The 26,819-nt window shown below is 46.3% G+C and overlaps 1 protein-coding gene across 1 annotated transcript in view; it reads left to right on the top strand.

Annotated features, from left to right (window-relative positions):
* The window catches only part of PIAS1 (protein inhibitor of activated STAT 1), a 95,445-nt gene that overhangs the window by 14,173 nt on the left and 54,453 nt on the right, over positions 1-26,819 (top strand). The window contains exon 2 of the mRNA XM_060260115.1: positions 24,719-25,163. Within this exon, the coding sequence (XP_060116098.1) occupies positions 24,719-25,163 (445 nt within the window). The remainder of the gene's footprint in view (positions 1-24,718; positions 25,164-26,819) is intronic.

Below are 26,819 nucleotides of genomic sequence, written 5' to 3'. Positions count from 1 at the left end.
CTTTAAAATTATTCCTTCCAGCCAAGCCAGCTGGCAGCTTGGAGAATGCATTTAAACTTAAAGCTGGTTTCTTTCCACCTCTCCCTCCCTCATCTATTTTTCTTCTTTCATGTCTGTCTGTCTTGCAGCTCTCAAACATCTGACATTCATGCCTTGTGGCTCTCAAACATCTGACGTTTATTCTACATGGCTCTTATGTTAAGCAAGTTGGTGCTTGGGGGGGGGGGCGTAGTGGGAGGGCTTCTAGTGTTCTTCACCCACTGGTGGACCTCCTCATGGCACTTGGTTTTTTTGGCCACTGTGTGACACAGTGTTGGACTGGATGGGCCATTGGCCTGATCCAACATGGCTTCTCTTATGTTCTTATGTGACACAGAGTGTTGGACTGGATGGGCCTTTGGCCTGATCCAACATGGCTTCTCTTATGTTCTTATGTTCTCTGGAACCAATTCCTACTATCGTCTCCACAAAAGACACCACACACTGATGCTTGGGTTAAAGCATCTCACTCATTTTGGGGGGGGGGGCGGGGTGGAGAAGCACCTCTTAAATTTGCTGTCCCTAAACCGAATCCTAGCATCTGTGACACAGAGTGTTGAACTGCATGGGCCATTGACCTGATCCAACATGGCTTCTGTTATGTTCATATGTGACACAGAGTGCTGGACTGGATGGGCCTTTGGCCTGATCCAACATGGCTTCTCTTATGTTCTTATGTGACACAGAGTGCTGGACTGGATGGGCCATTGGCCTGATCCAACAGGGCTTCTCTTATGTGACACAGAGTGCTGGACTGGATGGGCCTTTGGCCTGATCCAACATGGCTTCTCTTATGTTCTTATGTGACACAGAGTGCTGGACTGGATGGGCCATTGGCCTGATCCAACAGGGCTTCTCTTATGTTCTTATGTGACACAGAATGTTGGACTGGATGGGCCTTCGGCCTGATCCAACATGGCTTCTCTTACGTTCTTATGTCACATAGAGTGTTGGACTGGATGGGCCATTGGCCTGATCCAACATGGCTTCTCTTATGTTCTTATGTGACACAGAGTGCTGGACTGGATGGGCCTTTGGCCTGATCCAACAGGGCTTTTCTTATGTTCTTATGTGACACAGAGTGCTGGACTGGATGGGCCATTGGCCTGATCCAACATGGCTTCTCTTATGTTCTTATGTGACACAGAATGTTGGACTGGATGGGCCTTCGGCCTGATCCAACATGGCTTCTCTTACGTTCTTATGTCACATAGAGTGTTGGACTGGATGGGCCATTGGCCTGATCCAACAGGGCTTCTCTTATGTTCTTATGTGACACAGAGTGATGGACTGGATGGGCCATTGGCCTGATCCAACATGGCTTCTCTTACATTCTTATGTTCTAAGTTTGGCCTCTTCTGATCTAGGGAGTGTATTGTTCAGCTCCCTGAAAGGACTTGCTCCTTAAAAGCCATACATATGAAAGTTGCTTGTATGTTGTTTGCAGTGGTCAAATGCCATCTTAAATCTTTCTATCCGTATGTTATCTTGCAAGTAAACTAGATCAAAGCTCTGTAGGAATTTTTTTTTAAAAAGTGTGGTTATGGTAAATTCCAAAAGCAATCCTTAGGACTGCTGTAGGTGCAGTAATGTCGATATCCTGGAGTGTGTGTACATTTGTGTGTATCTGCATAGATTCAAAATATTTGGTCTGGGTATTTATTTGTCTGCAGGTTGTCTGAATTTCCCCCTTTATGTAGCTTTCAAAGGGGCTTGTACTTGTTTGTGGAGTGGATGTCTGTTCTTGCTTGTTGCCTGCGGAAGCTTCGTATGGAGAGGCAGGCTGTCTGTGAACACCAGTTGCTGCGAAGCGATCAGTGGTTGAAGACTGTTGTCTTTAGGCCTCGCGTGCAGGTTGTCCTGAAGGCATCTAGCTGCCTACTCTTCGGAATCAGGAAGCTGAGCTGCAAGATCCGCTGTGGCTTGTCTGAGGCTTGATCTACATGTGCCGCCCGGTAAAGTGAATTCCAAGGTGGCAGAGTTGGCTGCATCACTGCAAACTGCAGGTGGGAGAGTCTGTTGTTCAGCGCTCTCCCATGTGAAAAATTCCCTGCGCATAAAAACACCAGTACATAAAAGAGGAAGAATGTATAGTCCTGCTTTAGTGGTGTTGTGTTGCCAATTCTAATTTTGTATTTGCCTGGAGAAGTTTTTTTTTAAAAAAAAAAAATAACAGTACCCAGTGGTGAAAGCAGCTTAAATTCTCCCCCCCCCTTCCCAAATTTAATTTTTATTGAAAAACTTTAAAAGTGCAAAACCAACCATCAGGGTATGGCAATACCCCAATAAATAACATGTGATTAACAGGTGGAATTCACTGCCACAGGAGGTGGTGGCGGCTACAAGCATAGACAGCTTCAAGAGGGGATTAGATAAGCATATGGAGCAGAGGTCCATCAGTGGCTATTAGCCACAGTGTATTGTACCACCCCATAAAAAGTCTGCTGTGAAAACATTGTGAAAGCAACATCACTCCAGAGTCGGAAACGACTGGTGCTCTCTGTCTGGGGCAGTGATGCTCTGTATTCTTGGTGCTTGGGGGGGGGGGCACAGTGGGAGGGCTTCTAGCCCCACTGGTGGGCCTCCTGATGGCACTTGGGGTTTTTGGCCACTGTGTGACACAGCGTGTTGGACTGAATGGGCCACTGGCCTGATCCAACAGGGCTTCTCTTATGTTCTTATGTGACACAGAGCGTTGGACTGGATGGGCCACTGCCCTGATCCAACGTGGCTTCTCTTATGTTCTTATGTGACACAGAGCGTTGGACTGGATGGGCCACTGCCCTGATCCAACATGGCTTCTCTTCTGTTCTTGTGACACAGAGTGTTGGACTGGATGGGCCACTGCCCTGATCCAACATGGCTTCTCTTATGTTCTTATGTGACACAGAGTGTTGGACTGGATGGGCCACTGCCCTGATCCAACATGGCTTCTCTTATGTTCTTATGTGACACAGAGCGTTGGACTGGATGGGCCATTGGCCTGATCCAACATGGCTTCTCTTCTGTTCTTGTGACACAGAGTGTTGGACTGGATGGGCCACTGGCCTGATCCAACAGGGCTTCTCTTATGTTCTTATGTGACACAGAGTGTTGGACTGTATGGGCCACTGGCCTGATCCAACATGGCTTCTCTTACATTCTTAATAACATGAACTTATTATCTAATAACCCAGCATTATTAATATAATATGAAACACAGTAAGATAATTTCAAATAACCACATTAAAAAAAACAGTAAACAATGAACATAGGGTCCATAAAAGCTAGGCTTTAAAAGGGTTACCTATAACAGTCACGAATACAACATAAATTGAACATATTTGGAAGGCACTGAACAACAAGAAGGGTGTTCATTAATATACGAGAAAAAGGTCAAACCACTTTTCCAGACAAGTATTGCTAAGAAGTGGGATCTCAGCAACCCTAAATTGAGAAGCAATCTTCTCATTAACCAAAATGTCCCATGCACTTTGATACCAGTGTTCCAAAGAGGGAACTTTATCAGTCTTCCAAAGACGTGCTAAAGTAATTTTACCCCACTTAAATTCTTTACTGGTCTTGTGTCTCCCAAGCAGGACAGGGTGATCTTGAAGCAGCAGATGGTTTTAAACCTTGTAGAGACCTGATGTGGTCTAACTCTGGTTGCCTGAGACGTATGAATGCAAGCATGCAATCCAAGCGGAGGTAGTTTTCCTGCGACTAACTGGGATCCTAAGCAATGATGATGTCATCCTAGTTAAGATTTCTGGCTTGAAGGGGGCACAACTCTTGTTATGTTGCCTGCATTTGTACAGCCTAAGATCATGATTCCTTCATCACTTCTTACATGGGAAGGGGGAGAGGATCATGTGTGAACCCGACACGAGGTGGGTTTGTGGGCAGTTTTTTTTTAGCAATGACTAAACAATTACTTTTTGGAGGTATTTTCGTGTGTGTGTGTATCTGGAAATCATGGTTGACTTCTGGCAACCTCTAGAGGGGCTTGGACAGTTCAGAACTGTAGCTTGCTTATTGCCTGCCTCTGCATCCCAGCCCTGGTATTCCTTGGAGGTCTCCTATCCAAGTACTCGCCAAGGTCAGCCCTGCTTAGCTTCTGAGATCTGATGAGATTGGGCTTGCCGGGGCGATCCAGGTCAGAGCCAAAGAGTTACATTCATATGGGTTCCTGAGACATCTTGACGGCGTGACTGAACTCTGCTCAAAGCTAATGTGCTCATGTTTGTCTTTGTTTCAAGTTAAAATGCACTGTACAATATCTGCAATGGCTGGCTCTTCTTTGTAGCACAGATAGTCTTCAGCATAGTATAAAATCTTTAGTGTTGAAGAGGAGCTTGAGAGCCAGTTTGGTGTAGTGGTTAAGTGCGCGGACTCTTATCTGGGAGAACCGGGTTTGATTCCCCACTCCTCCACTTGCAGCTGCTGGAATGGCCTTGGGTCAGCCAGAGCTCTCTTATCTGGGAGAACCGGGTTTGTTTCCCCACTCCTCCACTTGCAGCTGCTGGAATGGCCTTGGGTCAGCCAGAGCTCTCTTATCTGGGAGAACCGGGTTTGATTCCCCACTCTTCCACTTGCAGCTGCTGGAATGGCCTTGGGTCAGCCAGAGCTCTCTTATCTGGGAGAACTGGGTTTGATTCCCCACTCCTCCACTTGCAGCTGCTGGAACGGCCTTGGGTCAGCTAGAGCTCTCGTAGGAGTTGTGCTTGAAAGGGCAGCTGCCGTAAAAAGCTCTCTTAGTCCCACCCACCTCACAGGGTGTCTGTTGTGGGGGAGGAAGGTAAAGGAGATTGTGAGCCACTCTGAGTGGAGGGTGGAATATAAATCCAATATCATCATCTTCTTATTGCCAGTGAAAAGAGACCTTCTGCAGCTTGGGCATGCATACAACTTCAGATATGTCCAGTGCTGCATTCCTTTTCCCTAAGTGTCCTGCCACTGTCCCATGTTTCTTCTTGTTCTTGCATCGCTGTCGACTGCTCTCCCTTTATCCTCGTTCTTGTCCTGTTTCTTCTGAGCTCGATTTTGCTGTCTTCGGCATTGACTGCCTCCCCCCTTTTTGCAGTACCGTCCTTGGTCCTGCCTCTCACTTGTATTTACATTTTGCACTCCTGCTGCACTGCTGCTGTGAATATCCGGCATGGAAGCCTTGTGTTCAGACTTGCCGTCAGTCACCCGCATAAGCTCTTCTGGCTTCTAGCTGTGTCTTCTTCCTAAGAGTGGAGTGCTTGCCACGCTGATAGCCTCTGTTGTTTTCCTGTCCTTTGTAAGGACCAGACTGATAGTGTGTGGCCTGCTCCCTCCCTCCTGATTCTTCTGCAGTAGAATACAATTATTTATTTCAAAGATTGATGCCATGCACTTGCCAGAATTTACCTGATGTGGCCTTCATTCCTGTGTGTTTTCCAAGGAGTTCAGGAGGAGAATTTTCCCCTCGCAGTAACGCTGTGGGTGAGGTTAGGCTATGTGTCTGGTCCAGGGACACAATGACAATGACTGCAGAATTATACCCTGCCCTTCTCTCTGAATCAGAGACTCAGAGCAGTTTACAATCTCCTACATCCCCCCACCCACAACAGACACCCTGTGAGGTGGATGCGGCTGAGAGGGCTCTCCCAGAAGCTGCCCTTTCAAGGACAACTCCCGAGACAGCTCTGGCTGACCCAAGGCCATTCCAGCAGCTGCACGTGGAGGAGTGGGGAATCAAACCCGGTTCTCCCAGATAAGAGAGCTCTGGCTGACCCAAGGCCATTCCAGCAGGTGCAAGTGGAGGAGTGGGGAATCAAACCCGGTTCTCCCAGATAAGAGAGCTCTGGCTGACCCAAGGCCATTCCAGCAGCTGCACGTGGAGGAGTGGGGAATCAAACCCGGTTCTCCCAGATAAGAGTCTGCACACTTAACCACTACACCAACCTGGCTCTCACATGGTGAGCTTCTTGGGCTGAGCAGCGATTCAAACGGAGGTCTTCCAGCTTCTAGTTCAGTGCTCTATTTTCTAAGCCAGGGGTGTCAAACATGTGGCCCTTGGACTTATCAGACCTGTGAGCAACTCACGGTTTTCTGCTTCCTTCTCTCTCTCTCTCTTGCTTCCTTCTGCATCGCAGCTTGCTTTGCCAGACTTCCTCAATTGTGCAGGAGTGACACAGCAAAGCCTCTCCCTTGGGGAGGAAGTTGGGGAAGGAGAGCTAGCTATGCCAGGCTCTCTCAATTGTACAGCAGAGCTACTGAGCCAAGCCTCTCTTCCTTCTGTTGGCTGAGGCTCAGCAAGCCAGTGAGATGGATTAGGCTGAGTGTGTGTTTGTCTGTGTCCTTTATAAAGTTTATATCTTCCCTACCTGGTGTTACATTTTCTGACACACATGGCCCAGCCCGACAAGGTCACATTTATCTCGGATCTGGCCTTCATAACAAATGAGTTCGATATCCCTGCTGTAAGCCACCCTGGCTTTTCTTCTAAAAGCCCCTTTTCCCAGCCCCTTTCACCTTCTCTGTTACACATCACTGGGCCATCCTTATCCTTTCCCACTTCTTCCCCTGCCCCAGATCCTCTCTTGGAGTTCACCTCTCCCTGCCCCATAATCTCTTTTCTATCTCCTCTCTTGCTTTTTGCTTCTAACATAAACAACTGTGTAAGTCTCCTTGAATCTTACTCGGCCTCTTCAGTGGGAGGTTGTCTCCTTGAAAAGTCTTCTTTTAGGACCCCACTGTCATGAATCTTGCTCTTCAAGCTCCTTTGTGGAGGGCTAAAAGTAACCTCCTCCCTTCCGGATTCCGACTGTTCCATTGCCACAGGTAACCTCCCTAGGTAAGGCAGAGGTCAGGTTGAAAACAGCAAAATAACGAGCTTTTATATGTTCAGAAGCAAAATAACACTGATATGCACTTATATAATAATTGTGTAGACTCTAGCTCCGGAGTGTCGAACTCATTTGTTATGAGGGCCGGATCTGGCATAAATGAGAGCTTGTTGGATGGGGCCATGTCTGGCCAGGCCATGTGAATACCTATTTAAGATTAGGTAGCAGAGATGTAAACTTTATAAAGGACACAGACAAACAGGATTAAATATATATTTTTGAAATACTTAAAGCATGCTTAAAATGTTAGCACTCGTTGGTCTTAAAGGTGCTTTCTTTGTATTTCTCCCATGGGATCCAGGGAACTGAGCAAAGGAAGCTCTGGCTCTTTCCTTCCTTCCCCAGGGGACTTGGGGGGAGCCTCAGCCTATAGAAGGGAGAGACTTGGCTCAGAAGCTCTGCTATGCTATTGAGAAAAACAAGCTCTGCCTCCCCCTCTTCTTCCCTAAGGGAGGAGCCTCAGCCAATGGAGAAAATAGAGGTTTTGCTCTGTAGCTCCTGTGCAATTGAGCAAGTCTTGCAAAGCAAGCTGTTACGCTGGAGGAAGCAAGAGAGGAATAAGGAAGTATATGACAGCCAGTTGCTCCCGGGGTCTGATAGGAGCCCTCTGGGGGCCTGATGCGGCCCACAGACTGTGTGTTTGACACCCCTGCCCTAGCTCTTTTAAAAATTTCTTTTGGATCAAAGGGCTCCAGTAGTGGCCCTTACTGATGAATGGAGAGACTATGAAGGCAAAAGTCCCCTTTTATTAACAAAAGGAAAACTAGTCCATCAAGCCCTCTCCCAACTCCCTGAAAGTATGTTGTCTTTATCCCATCCCCCACCCCTTTGTCTTGGCTCTTGCAAGCTCTTTTTAATTCTCCCTGGTATGCACCAAGACCCTGTCTAACGCTGATGTATTTTTTCTACAATTGCTTGTCTTTAAACTAGGCTAACAAATAGCAGTGTGAAACGGCTCCCATCTGCAGGGCTCTGTACAGCAAGGGGAAATAAAGACTGGGAATGCCAGCAGAGATGATTTGATTTTCTTAGCACTAAAATAAAAGGAGGCTGTTATCCCACAACTTTTGTTTAATACCAAAAATAACAATAAAGTTCAGGCAGTAAATAAATCTTAAGCATGCTTTTCACTGGCAATGTAATGCCAGGCTTTCATTCTGTCATCTGTCGGCATGTGGGATAGTGTTGCTTTCGCAGCCGTTTACTGTAAATGAAGCTTAAAAATGAAGTAGTCCTGGGTGGATCGTGCAGAAACGTGCCACAGATGCTAGGATTCGGTTTAGGGACGGCAAGTTTAAGAGGTGCTTCTCCACCCCACCCCACCCCCCAAAAAATGAGTGAGATGCTTTAACCCAAGCATCAGTGTGTGGTGTCTTTTGTGGAGACGATAGTAGGAATTGGTTCCAGAGAACATAAGAACATAAGAGAAGCCACGTTGGATCAGGCCAATGGCCCATCCAGTCCCACACTCTGTGTTACATAAGAACATAAGAGAAGCCCTGTTGGATTAAGCCAATGGTCCATTCCAACACTCTGTGTCACATAATAACATAAGAGAAGCCCTGTTGGATCAGACCAATGGCCCATTCAGTCCAACACTCTGTGTCACATAAGAACATAAGAGAAGCCCTGTTGGATCAGACCAATGGCCCATTCAGTCCAACACTCTGTGTCACATAAGAACATAAGAGAAGCCATGTTGGATCAGACCAATGGCCCACCCAGTCCAACACTCTGTGTCACATAAGAACATAAGAGAAGTCCTGTTAGATCAGGCCAATGGCCCATCCAATTCAACACTCTGTGTCACATAAGAACATAAGAGAAGCCCTGTTGGATCAGACCAATGGCCCACCCAGTCCAACACTCTGTGTCACATAAGAGCATAAGAGAAGCCCTGTTGGATCAGGCCAATGGCCCATCCAGTTCAACACTCTGTGTCACATAAGAACATAAGAGAAGCCCTGTTGGATCAGACCAATGGCCCACCCAGTCCAACACTCTGTGTCACATAAGAACATAAGAGAAGCCCTGTTGGATCAGGCCAATGGCCCATCCAGTTCAACACTCTGTGTCACATAAGAACATAAGAGAAGCCCTGTTGGATCAGGCCAATGGCCCATCCAGTTCAACACTCTGTGTCTCATAAGAACATAAGAGAAGCCCTGTTGGATCAGACCAATGGCCCATTCAGTCCAACACTCTGTGTCACATAAGAGAAGCCCTGTTGGATCAGGCCAATGGCCCATCCAGTCCAACACTCTGTGTCACACAGTGGCCAAAAAAACCAAGTGCCATCAAGAGGTCTACCAGTGGGGTAGAAGCCCTTCCACTGTGCCCCCCCAAGCACAAGGATACAGAGTATCACTGCCCCAGAAAGAGAGTTCCAACAGTACACTGTGGCTAATAGCCACTGATGGACCTCTGCTCCACACATTGATCCAATCCCCTCTTGAAGCTGTCTATGCTTGTAGCTGCCGCCACCTCCTGTGGCAGTGAATTCCACATGTTTATCACCCTTTGGGTGAAGAAGTACTTTCTTTTATCAGTTCTAATCTGACTGCTCAGTAATTTCATTGAATGCCCACAAGTTCTTGTATTGTGAGAAAGGGAGAAAAGTACTTCTTTCTCTACCTTCTCTGTGTGAAAGGCCATGCATCCTGGTATCTTAGAATGGTTGTAAGATGATGCCAGTCTAAACAATCTGCACCCAATGGCCATGCCTGCCTGGTGTCACTTTGGTGGTGTTTGTTCCCCCACTGCCTCCTCTACAGCAGTGGGCCAGTGTGGGGGAGGGAGGAGGAAGAGAAAAAGACGACCGCCATCTTGAGCTGGCGTTGGGCGCTTTGGCATGAGACAAAGATGGCATATTTCAATAGCTGCTGCAGTGTTTGAGTTTTCAGTTTAGGAATCTGCAACTGCAAAAAGTGACTTTGACCTTAAAAACAAATCTAATTTAAATCTGCAGTCTATTTTGTGTCCTTGTCTAGATTTTATTTTGTTTGTTGCGTGTAGGAAAGCCTCAGAGATATTTGCATGTGCTGACAATGTTCCTTGTAAGGTGATCTGGTCCTAGAGGCTTCTTGTAGCTGCGTGGAGAGAGGAATGGATGAGTGCTCCAAGGTTTCATTTTTCTTTCTGGAACTGGGCTGTTGGGAAATCCCTGTGCTCCAGAAGTATACAAATATGCTCCAGAAGTATACAAATAAATGCACGTTTAGGTTTTTTAATATTTTTATCATTAATAACCATATATTATAATATTAAAATATATAATATAATATTGTATCTGTTATATCCAGGGCTTTTTTTGTAGCAGGAACTCCTTTGCCTGTTAGGCCACCCACCCCTGATGTAGCCAATCCTCCTGGAGCTTAAAGTAGACCCCGTGCTAAGAGCCCTATAAGCTCATGGAGGATTGGCTACATCAGGGGTGTGGCCTAATAGGCAAAGGAGTTCCTGCTATAAAAAAAGCCCTGGTTATATGTATTATATCTGTTAATGGATGGCCAGCTAGATACTGCTGGCCGTCCAGAAGTTCTGGCCAGTTTGGGGTTCGTGATGGGATGGCTAAAAGAACTGCCTGAAGCTGAGCCCATCTAAGACAGAGGTCCTGTATCTGAATCTGGGGGGGAGGGGGGGAAACAGGCCTGGATTTTCAGTTTCCCATTCCAGATTGGGTACAGCTGGTATCAGCTTCCTTCATCTGGCGTATGAGTGTGACTTTTGATACCTGGAGGCACAGGTCACAAGTACACCCAGAATGACATTTTTCCACTTTCACCAAGCCCGACAGCTGGTCTCCTACCTGTCCCTGCCTAGCCACAGTTTTCCACGCAACAGCCGCCTCTAGACTGGACTACTGTAATTCGCTCTCTGCAGGGCTACCCTTGAACTTACTCTGGAAGCTTCAACTGGTTCAGAATGCAGCTGTGTTGGTTCTTACGGGGACCCCTTTGAAAGCGAACATATGACCTGTGCTCTATCAGCTACGCTGGCTCCAGATTGAGTACTGAACCTGGTTCACATTTTAGTATTTACTTTCAAAGCCCTAAATGGTCTGGGACCATCATTTCTATGGGACCGCCTGTTCCTGTATGTTCCTCAGACAGCATTACGCTCCACTGGGGCCAACTTAGTGGTCGTCCCTTTTTGCCCCTGGTCCCAGCCTGCTGGAACTCTCTCCCTAGTGAGATCTGGGCCCCACGGGATCTGATGCAGTTCTGCAGGGTCTGTAAGACAGAGATGTTCCACCGGGCATATGGTTGAGGACAGCGATGGTCATAGAAATCAGTGGCCTCCCTGGTTCTTCAGCCCCCCCTCTGTGCTTTGTATTCTTCCCCTTCCCCTACTTTAAGATCTTCTCTAAGGGGAGTATGGTTTGTATTTCAGTTTGTATTTCAGGGGAGGGACGGTGGCTCAGTGGTAGAGCATCTGCTTGGTAAGCAGAAGGTCCCAGGTTCAATCCCTGGCATCTCCAAAAAGGGTCCAGGCAAGTAGGTATGAAAATCCTCAGCTTGAGACCCTGAAGAGCCGCTGCCAGTCTGAGAAGACAATACTGACTTTGATGGACCAAGGGGGGGTCTGATTCAGTATAAGACAGCTTTATATGTTCATGTTCATATGTTCATCCCACCTGCCTTGTGGGACATACATATTCCATCTAATTTAACTGGTCTATAGGTATTCCATTGTCATGTAGTGAGTATTATGATTTGATGTATATGTTGTATGCAGCCCAGAGTCTTGCTTGCAGGAAATGGAGTGGGATAGAAATAAATGAAGCTTAAACCTCAAATAAGATATTATTGCATTGGAAAAGGTGCAAAAAAAAAAGGACAACCAAAATGAATAAGGAGATGAACCCAATGAAGAAAGGTTGAAGACGTTAGGACTCTTCATCTTGGCATAACAGTGACTGAGGGGGTGACATGATAAAAGGTTTACAAGATTATGCATAGGATAGAGAAAGAAGTACTTTTCTCCCTTTCTCACAGTACAAGAACTGGTGAGCACTCAATGAAATTGACGAGCAGTAGCCTTAGAACAGATCAAAGGAAGTACTCCTTAACCTAAAGAGTTAACATGTGGAATTCACTGCTGCAGGAAATGGTGGCAGCTACAAGCCTAGACAGCTTCAAGAAGGGATTGGAGAAACATCTGGAGCAGAGGTCCACTCATGGCTGTTAGCCACAAAGTATAGATTGAACACTATATCTGGGGCAGTGACAACTCTGTATCCTTGATACTTGGGGGGGGGGGCTATTGTGGGAGAGCTTCCGGAGTTTTGGCCCCACTGGTGGACCTCCTGATGACTGTAAATCCAGCAGACATGCGATTGAGTTGGTGATTAAGGGAATTCTTGAAGTCTGCCTCAGTGTGCTAGACCTTCTAAGTCTAGGGCTTCATTGAAGTCATACATCTGCACGTAAGATATAAAGCGAATCAAGTCAGAATTGATAAGGATAGTATTTGCATGTGGCATCAAGCGATATTCATTACCAGCTGAAGAAAATTCTACCACTGCCAGAAGTCGTTCTCCAGACCAGAGCTGGACAGATCAAGACGTTCTCTTTTAAGGCATCAAGTCTTCGTTAGGGTAGAAGGGGAAATTTATGGTTGTTCACATGAATCTTGTCTTATACTGAATCAGGCCACTGGTCCATCAGAGTCAGTATCGTCCAGTCCAGACTGTCAGTGGTTCTCCAGGATTTCAAGTGGAGATGCTGGGAATTGAACCTGGGACCTTCTGCATGCCAAGCAGGCGCTCTGCCACTCAGCCATGGCCGTTCCTTATCACGCATTCTTTTTTTCTGCTTCTTTTGCTCCACTCTGCATGGTTGGAGGTAAAGGAGTTCCCTTAGCTTCCCCTTTAGTGAGGTGTGTCCTTGTTGGTGAAGAAGCTGCATAGAATTTATCACGGCACTTACTTTCCATCTTGACTTTTACCCTTTGAGGTACTTAGCGTTCCTGAAGTGTCAGGTAAACGAAGACAGCTACTGCCTGTTGGGTGAGGGACCCAAGGGCTCTGTGACTTTTTCTTGTCCTGCTTTTCCCCCTTCGTGGTGGCTATTTCTAATCCCTCACTAATGGCGAGTTTACGTTATAAGCTTTTAAAATGGGGTTTAAGGCAATGTGCATAAAAGAGCAAAAGGATCATTTATTCTTCATGAACGGTTGGTTGTTGCAGTTCTGGGTGGCCTTAACGTGAACCTGGAATCCCATTAGGTTTCCTTGTAAAAGGATGAACGATGGAGCAGATGCAAGTCAGAAGGAACATAATGTCTTGTAACATGTGAGATTTTTATTGGGTCATTTGATAGGATTCTTCCCTGTTAAGTAAAGAGGGGCCTTTGCGGCACCTTAAAGACTAACAAGTATTCTAGCATATGTTTTTGTGGACTAGAACCCACTTTGAAAGAATGCATGTTGCCCTTTCTGGGCAGACATTTATTTATGTGTCACGTACCCGTGATCCTATAATACGTACGCAAGTGCCGTCAAGTAACAATCAATTTATGGGAACAGCAGCGAGGGGCTTCCAAGGCAAATGAGAAGCAGAGGTGGTTGGCCATTGCCTTCCTCTGCAGAGTCTTCCTTGGTGGTCTCCCATCCAAGGCTTATGGTGACCCCAGCAAGGGGCTTTCAGGGCAAGTGAGAAGCAGAGGTGGTTGGCCATTGAATTCCTCTGCAGAGTCTTCCTTGGTGGTCTCCCATCCAGGACTTATGGTGACCCCAGCAAGGGGCTTTCAGGGCATTAACTCAGCTCAGAGGGAACACTGTTGACAAGACAACCATTTTGGCACCTGTTCCTTCCTCTACCTATGTGGGGCAAAGACCTTTCAGATGCTTTGAGGGAGGGGATTACTCTCTGTTTTGGAGAAATAAAATATATAAAAATATGGAGCAGAGGTCCATCAGGTGCTAATAGCCATAGTATATTATTGGAACTGTCTGGGGCAGTGATGCTCTGTATTCTTGGTGCTTGTGGGGGAGGGCAAAGTGGAAGGGCTTCTAGACCCATTTGTGAACCTTCTGATGGCACTTGGGTTTTTTTTTTCTTTGGCCACTGTGTGACACAGTGTTGGACTGGATGGGCCATTGGCCTGATCCAACATGGCTTCTCTTATGTTCTTATGTGACATAGGGTGTTGGACTGGAGGGGCCATTGGCCTGATCCAACATGGCTTCTCTTATGTTCTTCTGTGACACAGAGTGTTGGACTGGAGGGGCCACTGGCCTGATCTAACATGGCTTCTCTTATGTTCTTATGTGACACAGAGTGTTGGACTGGATGGGCCATTGGCCTGATCCAACAGGGCTTCTCTTATGTTCTTCTGTGACACAGAGTGTTGGACTGGAGGGGCCACTGGCCTGATCCAACAGGGCTTCTCTTATGTTCTTATGTGACACAGAGTGTTGGACTGGATGGGCCATTGGCCTGATCCAACAGGGCTTCTCTTATGTTCTTATGTGACACAGAGTGTTGGACTGGATGGGCCATTGGCCTGATCCAACAGGGCTTCTCTTATGTTCTTATGTTAATGGAAACTGCCCCCCTCCCAGCTTCCCATGCGCTCTTCTCCCTTTGCAGTACCTGTGGACGACAGCAGTTTCTTCCAGGCTGACTTTTCAGAGGCTCAGTCATGTGAAAGGGTCTGTGGCCCTTCAGGTGGTAGAGAGTGGTTTGGCAGCTGCCCAAATGCCAGTACAGTAAGATTCCACAACAGGGTGACAACTTTTCTAATCAGGCTAATCCTCCTTGCTTAGCTGGCTCATCCCCACCCTCTTGCGTTGTGCCACTTTGCCAATTGCCATGGTCTGAAAGAGGGAGGCCCTTAGGCCAAAAGGAGGGTCCCTCTAAAACACTTGCAGAAAAATAGAATTCGTAGAAGAGTAGTGTTTTCTTCTTCTTTTTTTAAAATGCAAATTCTATTTTTTTGCAAGCTCATCTTTGCTTGTGGACTTCCTGGAGGGATCTGGTTGGCTGTTGTGGGGGAAGAAGATTTTGAACTAAATGGAACCCTACCAGACAGGGAGGGATGGTGGCTCAGTGATAGAGCATCTGCTTGGTAAGCAGAAGGTCCCAGGTTCAATCCCAAGCATCTCCAACTAAAAAGGGTCCAGGAAAATAGGCATGAAAAACCTCAGCTTGAGACCCTGGAGAGCTGCTGCCAGTCTGAGTAGACAAGACTGACTTGGATGGACTGAGGGTCTGATTCAGTAGAAGGCAGCTTCATATGTTCATATAGAAACGCCCAAGAGTCCTCTTCAACATTTGAGGCTGCACGAGGGGCACAATGTTCTTTTCGGTTGCCAAAGGAAGAGGAATCGAGATAATGGAGCACTTTCCAAAATATACCAGATAATGAAATTAAGGAGCTCTGTCTCGGTTGGATGCCTTAAATAACTTGGAAAATAAAGAGTCCTGATATACCACAGAAAGAGAAAATTGAAGCTGGAAGACTTGGCCAGAGTTCTCCACGGGGGAGGAGTTGTGCGTATGATCCGTGGGGGTGTGGTGCGAGGTGGCAGAATGAGCTTCTAGGAATCAGGATGCTCTAGTCCTGGGTGTAATGCATGCTTCCACCCCATAGGAAATAGTTATGCAGCCAAACTGGAAATGTTGGGTTCTTTATTTCCAGGTTCAGTGTAGAATTCAACTCATGAGTTCATGACTGAGTGTAAACGAGCCTTTATTGCAGCTTAACTAAAAAAGAGTCAGCAGTTCACCTTAGCATGATTTGAGAAATGGCCTGCCTTCTCTTCACTGCTGTGTACTTAAACATTGTGCAAGTGTTTGCTTAACCATCCGTTTTGGAAATGAGGTCATTGGCAAAAAAAAAAAAGCCATTTTGGTTTGCTTAGCAGAAGTGGAAACCAACCCAGTCCTTGTCCTGCAGGTGGGATGGGTTGATGTAAAAAAAATGTGGAACTGGGCAGGGCGTGATATCAAAGCGATAAGGAAATCTCTCTGTCTTGGAGGGTGGAGGTGAGCGGAGTAGGGTAGAAATGTCGAAACCCGGATTTTATTAGCGCAATGACTAGTCATGGATGATTTTCTGTCACAAAAAGGTTCCTCTTCAGGTTTCCTCCCCATGATTCTGGACTAGCTGCGGAGGCGATTCACAGAACGTTTGCACTAAATGTAGTGGGAACAAAAACCGCTTGAGTCCGTGAATAGCCCATTGAACACGCTAAAAATGTTCATGATTCTGGTTGTGAGGGGGGTTACTCCGGGTCAGAGTCAGTGCAGGGAAGATACTTCCGATTGGTCGATGTTCAGACCATAGAGAGAACTTGAAGAAAGGTTTGAACTTCTTTAGCCCCCCAGGATGAAATGCTGAAGGGGGCAAGGGGGCTGGGCTTGGAGCAACTGATCTTGGTCATCGCCAGCCTTGCAAACAGTTCCGTAATTCGCCTTCAAATTTGGGCTCTTGCAGCAAGCAGAATGGCTGTTCTGATGCAAACCAGGTTGCCTTAAAAAAAAAGGTAGTTCATAGTGATCCCTCAGGTTCTTATGGGTACCTTTCACATGGCATAAAAACGTCCAGCGTGTGTGTTCAGTTTCCAGCAGGAATTAAGCTTCCTTCTTCCCAGCGTCCGGTTCAAATGACCTGTGGCACTTTGGTTATGCTGTTTTAAAGCTATTGCCTAGAAAGATACGAAATACGATTTTAAAGTTTCTCAAAGCGACTCACAAACATTGTTCCCTCTAAGCTGAGTTAGTGTGAGCTAGCGCAGTTTTTTGCCTCCGGCTCATGCTTTTTTGTCTTAACTCAGGAAAAATGGCCCCAGAGTAAACTAATTTATGCGGGAGCTCACAACTTTAATGCCAGTAGCTCACAAATTAGAATTTTTGCTCACGAGACTCCACAGCTTAGAGGGAGTATTGCTTAAAATGTGGCTCTAATGACATTAATCAGCATTAACTGTTTTTAACAGTCTCTGTGTTAGAACTGTCTGGTCTCCTAGGAGTTAATAAAGCCCAGTGTTTTGGGGTCTTTGTTCTCAAAGGTGAATGTGGCATTTTTTTAAAATGTGAAGGACTTTTTTTTTTTAAAGGCTTGAGAATCCTCAGGATCTTCTTATATGTTTTAGTTTTTTGTTCTGTGATTTTTTTTTAATGTGTAGCAGGAGCTTGCAGCCTCTTCAGTGTTTCTTGTAAGGTTGGGCAAAGTTGAAAGGGGTAGGACAATAAGAAGAGGAAGGCCCAACATGAGGTGGATGGACTCCATAAGGTTCTCATCACCAGCTTTGCTGTGACTTCAGCTAGTTTTCTGCTTCTGATTGTGCTAAAACCCCTCTAAGTCTTGTAATCAGAAATCTAGAGGGGGCTGGAAAAATATCAGACTTGGGAACTCGAGTCTCGTTTTCCTGGGAAATCTGAAATTTAGCACCGAGAATACATCTGGATGGAATGAGATCTGGCCAAGCTCCAGAAAAAAACGCTGTTGAAATTGGAGGTTTTGCAACATTCGCTTTAGCTTGCAGGGGATTTTGAGAACTGGTAGGGGGCACTGTCACAAAATGGCTGCCCTGCAGGCTGAGGCCAGTCAACATTGGGAGATTCCAGGCCAAGTGGAGGCAGCTGTTTCTAACCCAAAGGTTATGCTTCCTGGGTTCTTTTGAAATACTTCCCTCTTCCAAGAGGAGGAGGAGGAAAACCGTGGACTGACTGTACAGGAGTTCCAAACAGAAAACACATTGTGTTGAGTGCCCTGGTGGGAATTGATGAGATAGACATTGCGGGCTGTGTCTGTATGGATGCCCAAGTTGAAATTCAGCACACGCGGCATTCCCAAATTCAGAGAGCAGTGGGCTTGCTCTGTCTCATCTATCAGAGAGTATGTGTGTTTCTTCTATATTTTACCCAAAAAAAGTATGTGAAACCTCCGTTTTGCTTTAGTTCACTCATACTGTGATAGGTTAGCCCAACTGTTCCACATAGAAATCCAAGAGAAATTAATTTGAGATGCTTGGTTTAGCTAGAGATGTGAAATCCTGGCCAGGCCAAATTAAATAAATACAGAAAGCTTGGGTGGGTGGGAGGGAATTCTCTCTTAAAATGATGAATTCAAGATTTTTGAAGCTTGTTCCTGCTGCTTCTTAATAACTATGTAAGACAGGCTAAATCCTGAGAAGATTGCTGTTGTATTGTATAACTCCACAGTCTTCTTGCCTGCTTAAGATTTTAACATTTTATGCACAATGTGAAAGGATCACATCTTGGTTTGGAAGTATATTCACCAAATCAGGAAAACTCTGACATATGAAAAAGTAGATTCAGGGTAGCTGTGTTGGTCTGAAGCAGCAGAACCAAGTTTGAGTCCTGTGGCAACCAGGTTTTATTCAAGGTATGAGCTTAAGATAAAGGCAAGGCCTGATCTAAGCTGCTCTCCTCATAGAGGCAGGAAAAGAACTGAAGGGAGAGTCATTCCGAAGGCACCAACAGGAAGTAGAAAAAAGTATTTCCTGCATCCCTGAAGGATGGATGGGAATTGCCCACAGAAATGGCCTCCGCCTCAGAGGGGGAATGGAAATTACCAATCCATACATGTAGGTAGAACAGGGGTGTCAAACTCATTTGTTATGAAGGCCAGATCTGACATAAATGAGACCTTGTCGATCCGGGTCACGTGTGTTATAGAATGTAATGCCGGGTAGCAGAGACACAAACTTTATAAAGGACACAGACAAGCACAATTAAAGATTTTTTTTTTAAAAAAAGTTTTAAATAAAACATGCTTACAAGATTAGCACTCTTGCGGTATTTTATTTAACAGCCTCTTATAAATGGCACAGAGTGGTAAAACTGCAGTACTGTGGTCTGAACTCTCTTATGACCTGAGTTCGATTCCGGCGGAAGCTGGATTCAGGTAGCTGGCCCAGGGTTGACTCAGCCTTCCAAGGTCGGTAAAATGAGTACCCAGTTTGCTGGGGGGAAAGTATAGATGACTGGGGAAGGCAATGGCAAACCACCCCGTAAAAAAGTCTACCATGAAAACGTTGTGAAAGCAACGTCACCCCAGAGTCGGAAACAACTGGTGCTTGCACAGGGGACCTTTCCTTTTCCTATAAATGAAGGAAGCAAGAGAGGGAGAGAAGGAAGCAGACTTGGTTGCGGGCCTGATAGGAGCCCTCCGGGGGCCTGATTTGGCCCCAGGGCCACACATTTGACACCACTGAGGTAGATGGTGACCAGTAAATCAGCATACAGCAAAATAAAGATGTTTAAAAGATTCAAGGACCAAACAGGAAGAACATCAACTACACCGGTGGTCCCCAACCTTTTTGGCACCAGGGACTGGTTTTGCGGAAGACAATTTTTCCATGGACCGGGGTGTGTGTGTGGGGGGGGAAAGAGATGATTTTGGGATGATACAATTATGCACTTTATTTCTATTAATTTGGTGTGGTGGTTAAGTGTGCAGACTCTTATACGGGAGAACCGGGTTTGATTCCCCACTCCTCCACTTGCAGCTGCTGGAATGGCCTTGGGTCAGCCAGAGCTCTCTTATCTGGGAGAACCGGGTTTGATTCCCCACTCCTCCACTTGCAGCTGCTGGAATGGCCTTGGGTCAGCCAGAGCTCTCTTATCTGGGAGAACCGGGTTTGATTCCCCACTCCTCCACTTGCAACTGCTGGAATGGCCTTGGGTCAGCCATAGCTCTCTTATCTGGGAGAACCGGGTTTGATTCCCCACTCCTCCACTTGCAGCTGCTGGAATGGCCTTGGGTGAGCCAGAGCTCTCTTATCCGGGAGAACCGGGTTTGATTCCCCACTCCTCCACTTGCAGCTGCTGGAATGGCCTTGGATCAGCCATAGTTCTCTTATCTGGGAGAACCGGGTTTGATTCCCCACTCCTCCACTTGCAGCTGCTGGAATGGCCTTGGGTCAGCCAGAGCTCTCATAGGAGTTGTCCTTGAAAAGGCAGTTTCTGGGGAGAGCTCTCTCAGCCCCAACCACCTCACAGGGTGTCTGTCTTGAGGGAGGAAAGTAAAGTAGATTGTGAGCCACTCGGAGTGGAGGGCAGGATATAAATCCAATGTCATTGTCGTCGTCTTATTATTATTATTACTACATTGTAATATATAATGAAATTATACAGCTCACGGCCCGGTTGCTAGCAGTCCATGGATTGGTACTGGTCCACGGCCAGGGGTTTGGGGACCCCTGAACTACACCATCTCATGCTTATTCACAGGCTTATATTCTTAACATTGTACATGCCATTAAATGCCAACAATTCCCCTTTGGTTCTTTACATAGAGCAAACAGATCAAATCATATGCCAAAGGATAAATGGACACAAATCTGACATAAGCAATCACAAAACTGAGAAATCTATAGGAGAACACTTCAGCCTTCCAGAACATCCAGTGGGTGATGATCTCACAGTAGCTTTGTTGCAAAAGAACTTCAGGAACCGGCCAGAAAGGGGACTTGCTGAATTGCAAGTGCTACCCTCATTCAGCCTTTGCATCTGTATTCTCATCAGTTCCCCAGTAGGGCCACGCGACTTCTTTATTTCATTTTATTTCTTATTTGGAATAATGGCTCAGAATAGCAGATTTTAGTGTAACATAATGAATAGTTGATTGTAATGTAATTTGGTCTGCTAGATTGGAATGTATTTCTCTAGTCTGGGTACAGGGGAGGTAACGCTACACAGCCAGTCGCCCCCAACGCCGTAAAGTCACCTCCATGGTGGAGAGGAGACAGATGGAGTGTGATGGCAGAGTTTCAGTAGATTACTCTTAGCATTGCATAATTAAGGATACAGCTCTCCATCAGTCTCCAGTTCTGACATATTTTACTTCCTTCACTATGCTCCACCCCCCAGTTAAACACAAACAGATGGTACCCAGATAAACTTAGCTTGTTATTCCTGTTTGGTTCTTGAATCTGTTGATCAGCTTCATTAGGTTGTATGCTAATGTACCGCTCATATTCTGTATGTATGGACTGGTGTTTTGCATTTTGTTGTATCTGAAGAAGTGCAGGTACACCCAAAAGCTTATACTCAGAATAAAACTTTGTTGGTCTTAAAAGTGCCGCTGATCTCAAACTTTGTTTCACATGAAAGAGTACAGAAGCTTGTTTAAATCCATCTGAGCCTTCAGTTCTTTCTGAAGTCCATGGAAGTTAAAATGGAGAGATCAGAATTCATTTATTTAATTTATTTTTGTTGGCTTGTATTCTGCCCTTTCCCGTAAATGGGAAACTCATGCCAGTTGGAGAAGAAACTTGACAGCGTTACATTGAAGGATTATGTTATTGAAATGATATGGGTTATATGATCGTTGTCCACAGTTACTATAATATTTACTCAGTGTGTATGATGATACGCTTCTGAGTTCAAAAAAGACTGAAAGAAGGATTGCTTCTTGCAGGGTATACATATGTTAACCTCAGTGTCGCCTCCAGTATTGCAGGCTGTTTGTTTCTTCTGTTTCTGATAAATACTGCATAGGTGAGAGGTTGTTTCCAAATCTTGCTTTATTTTTCTGGTTTCTACCCCACCATGCATCTGGTAAACAGATATGCTAGTTCAGACCACTGGAACTAGCTGCAGCATATCAAACACTGGATATATTTGTATTGATAGTTTAAATAGGATTGGGGCATTTATACTTCTGTATTTCATAAATGTACCAAAAGGTTTAGTTTTGTAGGCATCAAGTTGTACAAAATGCAACTTAAGGAAGTGAAGTTTCAACCCGATAATGATCTTGGAAGCTCTGCAAGGTGGGCCCCGTTAGTTCTTGGTTGGGAGACCACCGAGGACATCCAGGTTGCTAGGCAGAGGTAGGCAATGGCAAGCCACCTCTAAATGTCTTTTGCCTTGAAAACACTATGGGTTTACCATAAGTAGCCTGCAGATTGATGGCAAAAAAAGAAAGCATTGCGTATATATTAATTTTGCCACCTATTTTCATTCTGGGTTAAAACCCCCGAATATCTCCCCTCCTACCCTCAGTGGTGGCTTTGAACTTTCTGGAAATCTTTAATCTAGTTTAAATTCTGGACAGGGTTCTCCAGTGTTGGCTTCATTGAGTTGAGGAAGAGGACATGCACAATACTTTTGATTTGTGCGGCGGTGGGGGGGGTTTGATGTGAAAAAGCCACAGTTTGGCCACCCCTGAACTAGATGACCTGCATGGTCCCTTCCAACTCTGATTCTACGATGCCATACTGGATAGGGTTGTAAGATATTCTAGCATTGGAAAAGTGCAGAAAAGGGCAACTTGAGTGATTAAAGGTTTGGAACACTTTCCCTATGAAGAAAGGTTGAAACGCTTGGAGCTCTTTAGCTTGGAGAAACGTCGATTGTGGGGGTGACATGATAGAGGTTTACAAGATTATGCATGGGATGGAGAAAGTAGAGAAAGAAGTCCTTTTCGCCATTTCTCACAATACAAGAACTTGTGGACATTCAATGAAATAGCTGAGAAGAACGGATAAAAGGAAGTCCTTCTCCCAAAGGGTGATTAACATGTGGAATTCACTACCACAGGAGGTGGTGGTGGCTGCAAGCATAGCCAGCTTCAAGAGGGGGTTAGATAAAAATATGGAGCAGAGGTCCATCAGTGGCTATTAGCAACAGTGTGTGGGGGGGATAAGCATATGGAGCAGAGGTCCATCTTTGCCTGTTAGCCACAGTGCATTGTTGGAACTCTCTGTCTGGGGCAGTGATGCTCTGTATTTTTGGTGCTTGGGGAGGGGGCACAGTGGGAGGGCTTCTAGTGTCCTGGCCCCACTGGTGGACCTCCTGATGGCACTTGGGATTTTTTGGCCCCTGTGTGACACAGAGTGTTGGACTGGATGGGCCATTGGCCTGATCCAACATGGCTTCTCTTATGTTCTTACGTTCTCCCCTTGAAAAACTGGTCCATGGTGTGGGAGTGGTCTTGTACCCAGGCCTACTGCTGGGTAAGCTAGTGGCAGCTTTGGTCAACAGCGCCTTTGGCACCTTTGACCATTTAGCGAGCTGTTGCCTTTCATGGGCAGAGAGCTGCAGCCAGCATATTGGCTGGAGTGGGTTGTCTCCATGAAACTGTATCTCCTCCCTCTGGTCTTAGCCCGTCTACACTGACTCCCAATTTGTTTCCAGGCACAATTCACAATGCCTGCACTGATCTTGAAAGCCCTGTATAGTTTGGAACAAACATACCTGAAAGACTGCCTCCTTCCTTGTAAATCTACCTGGCAATGGCCACTGTGGTCATCTTCAGAGGCCTTCTGAGTTTGGCAGCCTGAAAGAGGGCCTGAACAACAACTTTGTCCAATCAGACACCTTTAAGGACGACAAAGTTTCATTCAGGGTACAGGCTTCTGTGTGTGTGCACACTTTCTCAGATACATCGAAATGGAAGTTACCAGTCTGTACTTATAGAGGGTGAGCAGCAGATTAGTATACAGAGAGGGCCTGTTTGTCAGTGACACCAAAGCTCTGGGACTCCTTCCCCAAAGAGACTTCTCTGTCCCCTTCCATTGCCAACTTCTTTGGCATTCCCACAGTGATCCCGCTTCCCTGCCCAGTGTTAATTGCTGTTTGTTTTATTTTTGTTGGTTTTAATGGTTTTTAAGGTGCAACTCTATTACGTACGTTTTAATTTCGAGGGCAGAAAGGCAGGATATAGATTTTGTAAAATACTCACATTCTTTCATCATTCCCACTGACTTCAAATCCACTTGCAAAGGTGATGTTCATGGCGGAAGGAGTCTGCCCGTCCTTTCAAGCAGAAGAGCTATGCAGGCTCAGTAGACAAAGCCTGAATCCACCCAAAGTTCTCTTCTCTTGAAAAGTAGTTCTAGCTGCTCTCTCAGCTGCCCTTTATTCCTGGAGCTCCTTCTCTTCTCTTCTCTTTTCTCTTCTCTTCTCTTCTCTTCTCTTCTCTTCTCTTCTCTTCTCTTCTCTTCTCTTCTCTTCTCTTCTCTTCTCTTCTCTTTTCTCTCTCCTCTCTCCTCTCTTCTCCTCTCTTCTCCCCTGTTCTCTCCCCTGTTCTCTCCCCTGTTCTCTCCCCTGTTCTCTCTCCTGTTCTCTCTCCTGTTCTCTCTCCTGTTCTCTCTCCTGTTCTCTCTTCTGTTCTCTCTTCTGTTCTGTTCTCTTCTCTTCTCAGGCCTCAGAACCCCATTTCTATACAATCAGGGTGACTGGCTCTTCTCCTCAGCCCAAGGGGAGCCAAAGTGGAACCAGTTTGATGTGGTGGACTCTTATCTGGGAAAACCAGGTTTGATTCCCCACTCCTGCACTTGCAGCTGCTAGAATGACCTTGGGTCAGTCAGAGCTCTCACAGAGTTGTCCTTGAAAGGGCAGCTGCTGTGAGAGCTCTCTCAGCCCCACCTACCAAACAGAGTGTCTGTTGAGGGTGGGAGAGGTAAAGGAGATTGTGAGCCGCTCTTGAGACTCTGAGATTCAGAGTGAAGAGTAGGATATAAATCTAATATCTTCTTAGAGAGCCAATTTGGAGTAGTGGTTAAGTGTTCGGACTCTTATCTGGGAGAACTAGATTTGATTCCCCACTCCTGCACTTGCAGCTGCTGGAATGGCCTTGGGTCAGCCACAGCTCTCGCAGAGCTGTCCTTGAAAAGGCAGCTTCTGTGAGAGCTCTCTCAGTCCCACCCACCTCACAGGGTGTCTGTTGTGTGTGTGGGGGGGGAGGTAAAGGAGATTGTGACTGCTCTGGGATTCAGAGTATAGGGCGGGATATAAATACAATGTCATCTTCTTAAAAGTATAAAAGCATATAGTGCCACATACACCAATGGGATTGAGATAGTAATAATAATTGTCTTTGTCTTTTTTGTTTGTCCTCAAGCAAATGGTGATGAGCCTCCGGGTTTCTGAGCTGCAAGTGCTGCTGGGATACGCGGGAAGGAACAAGCACGGTCGCAAACACGAACTCCTTACGAAAGCACTTCATTTGCTCAAGGCCGGCTGCAGCCCCGCCGTCCAGATGAAAATCAAGGAACTGTACAGGCGCCGGTTCCCTCAGAAGATCATGACTTCCGCAGACCTCTCCCTCCCCACGGTCCACTCAAGCTCCATGCCGGCAGCTCTGTCACCCTCGACCATTCCACAACTGGCTTACGACGGCCACCCGGCAACGTCCCCGTTGCTCCCCGTTTCTCTCCTGGGACCTAAACACGAACTAGAACTGCCCCACCTTACCTCAGCACTCCATCCCGTCCATCCAGACATCAAGCTTCAAAAGCTACCCTTTTACGACTTGCTGGATGAATTGATAAAGCCGACCAGTCTAGGTAAAGTTCTATGCATCTTTTTTAAAAAAATTGCAGTTGCTGTTGTTGTACATAGAATGACATTTGGATTTCCAGGGTATACGTGGCAACCAGCAGAAGCTTCAAAGGCAGGGGCGTGGGTGGGGGCATAGTGACATCTGCATAGTGGGTGCTTAGTGACATCCGTACCATGACGTCACTTCTGGTAAAACCAGAGAGCAGGGATGTCATATATACAGCCCCGTCCAGAGCCAGTTTGGTGTAGTGGTTAAGTGCGTAGCTCTCGTAGGAGTTGTCCTTGAAAGGGCAGCTGCTGTAAGAGCTCTCTCAGCTCCACCCACCTCACAGGGTGTCTGTTGTGGGTGGGGGGAGGTAAAGGAGATTGTGAGTGGCTCTGAGACTGTCCTTGAAAGGGCAGCTGCTGTAAGAGGTCTCTCAGCTCCACCCACCTCACAGGGTGTCTCCACCCACCTCACGGGGGGGGGGTAAAGGAGATTGTGAGTGGCTTTGAGACTCTGTCCTTGAAAGGGCAGCTGCTGTAAGAGCTCTCTCAGCTCCACCCACCTCACAGGGTGTCTGTTGTTGGGGGGGGAGGTAAAGGAGATTGTGAGTGGCTCTGAGACTCTGTCCTTGAAAGGGCAGCTGCTGTAAGAGCTCTCTCAGCTCCACCCACCTCACAGGGTGTCTGTTGTGGGGGGGGGGGAGGTAAAGGAGATTGTGAGTGGCTCTGAAACTCTTTCAGAATATAGGGTGGAATAGAAATCCAATATCATCTTCTTTTAGCTGGCCTGCATGCAGTTGGTGCTGTCCTCATGAGGGAAGAGGGATCATGGGAGCACAAAAAGCACCCTCTGGAGGTTTTGAAAACAACCTATGACCGGCCTTCAGCCCTGCCACTTCTGTGGGAAACGCAGGAGGGATGAGAACTGGGGGAGGAGGTATCTGGGAGAGCCAGATTTTTGTGGGTTAGGCTAAAAATTGGGTAGTTGGGGGAGAAATTAATTTTTGGGGAGTATTCTTGTATATTTTTAATGTGCGAGTGTGTGCACGTGCGTATATGTTTGTGCACCCGGAAGTCATGGCGGCCACTGGTGACCGAGTTCTACTAGGGGGCCTGGAGGATATTCAGAGAGGTGGCTGAATAGAGCCTGCCTCTGTCCTCCCAACTGCTGGTATTCCAAGGACGTCTCCCATCCAAGTCCTTGCAGAGTCGCCCCTGCTTAGCTTCTGAGATCTGACAAGATTGAGCTTGCCTCGGCTATCCAGGTTAGGGCAGCAGTTAGAAAATTTGAACTGTGAATATCTGGTATCCAAAATAATTCCATCCTGAAGATCTCAGCGTAATTGTTTCATGAAGAGAGATCAGGAACTAAGCAGTCCAGACTGGGAAAGCAATTTCAAGCTTGGAAAAATAAAATGGTATGCAGAAAGATGTATCCTGAAGGTGATTCTGTGATCCCTGGGCTGTATTAGAATGCAATCCTGCGGTTGTCAAAATTTCAATTTGTGATTACTGGGTAGCATTCATGTCTTCGATGAGCTTGGGAGACACCATTTGGAAGCCCCGGAGCAGTTTCCATTTTGAGAATGTCCAGCCTCTAAAGATTTTAAATGCATGTTTGGAAAGCAAACGGCTTATGTAAATTGTCACTTCCTGCCTGGGTTACAGCCAATCTC

Source organism: Heteronotia binoei, chromosome 19 (assembly GCF_032191835.1).
Source record: "Heteronotia binoei isolate CCM8104 ecotype False Entrance Well chromosome 19, APGP_CSIRO_Hbin_v1, whole genome shotgun sequence".
Lineage (NCBI taxonomy): Eukaryota > Metazoa > Chordata > Lepidosauria > Squamata > Gekkonidae > Heteronotia > Heteronotia binoei.
This window is presented reverse-complemented; position numbering and strand designations above follow the sequence as displayed.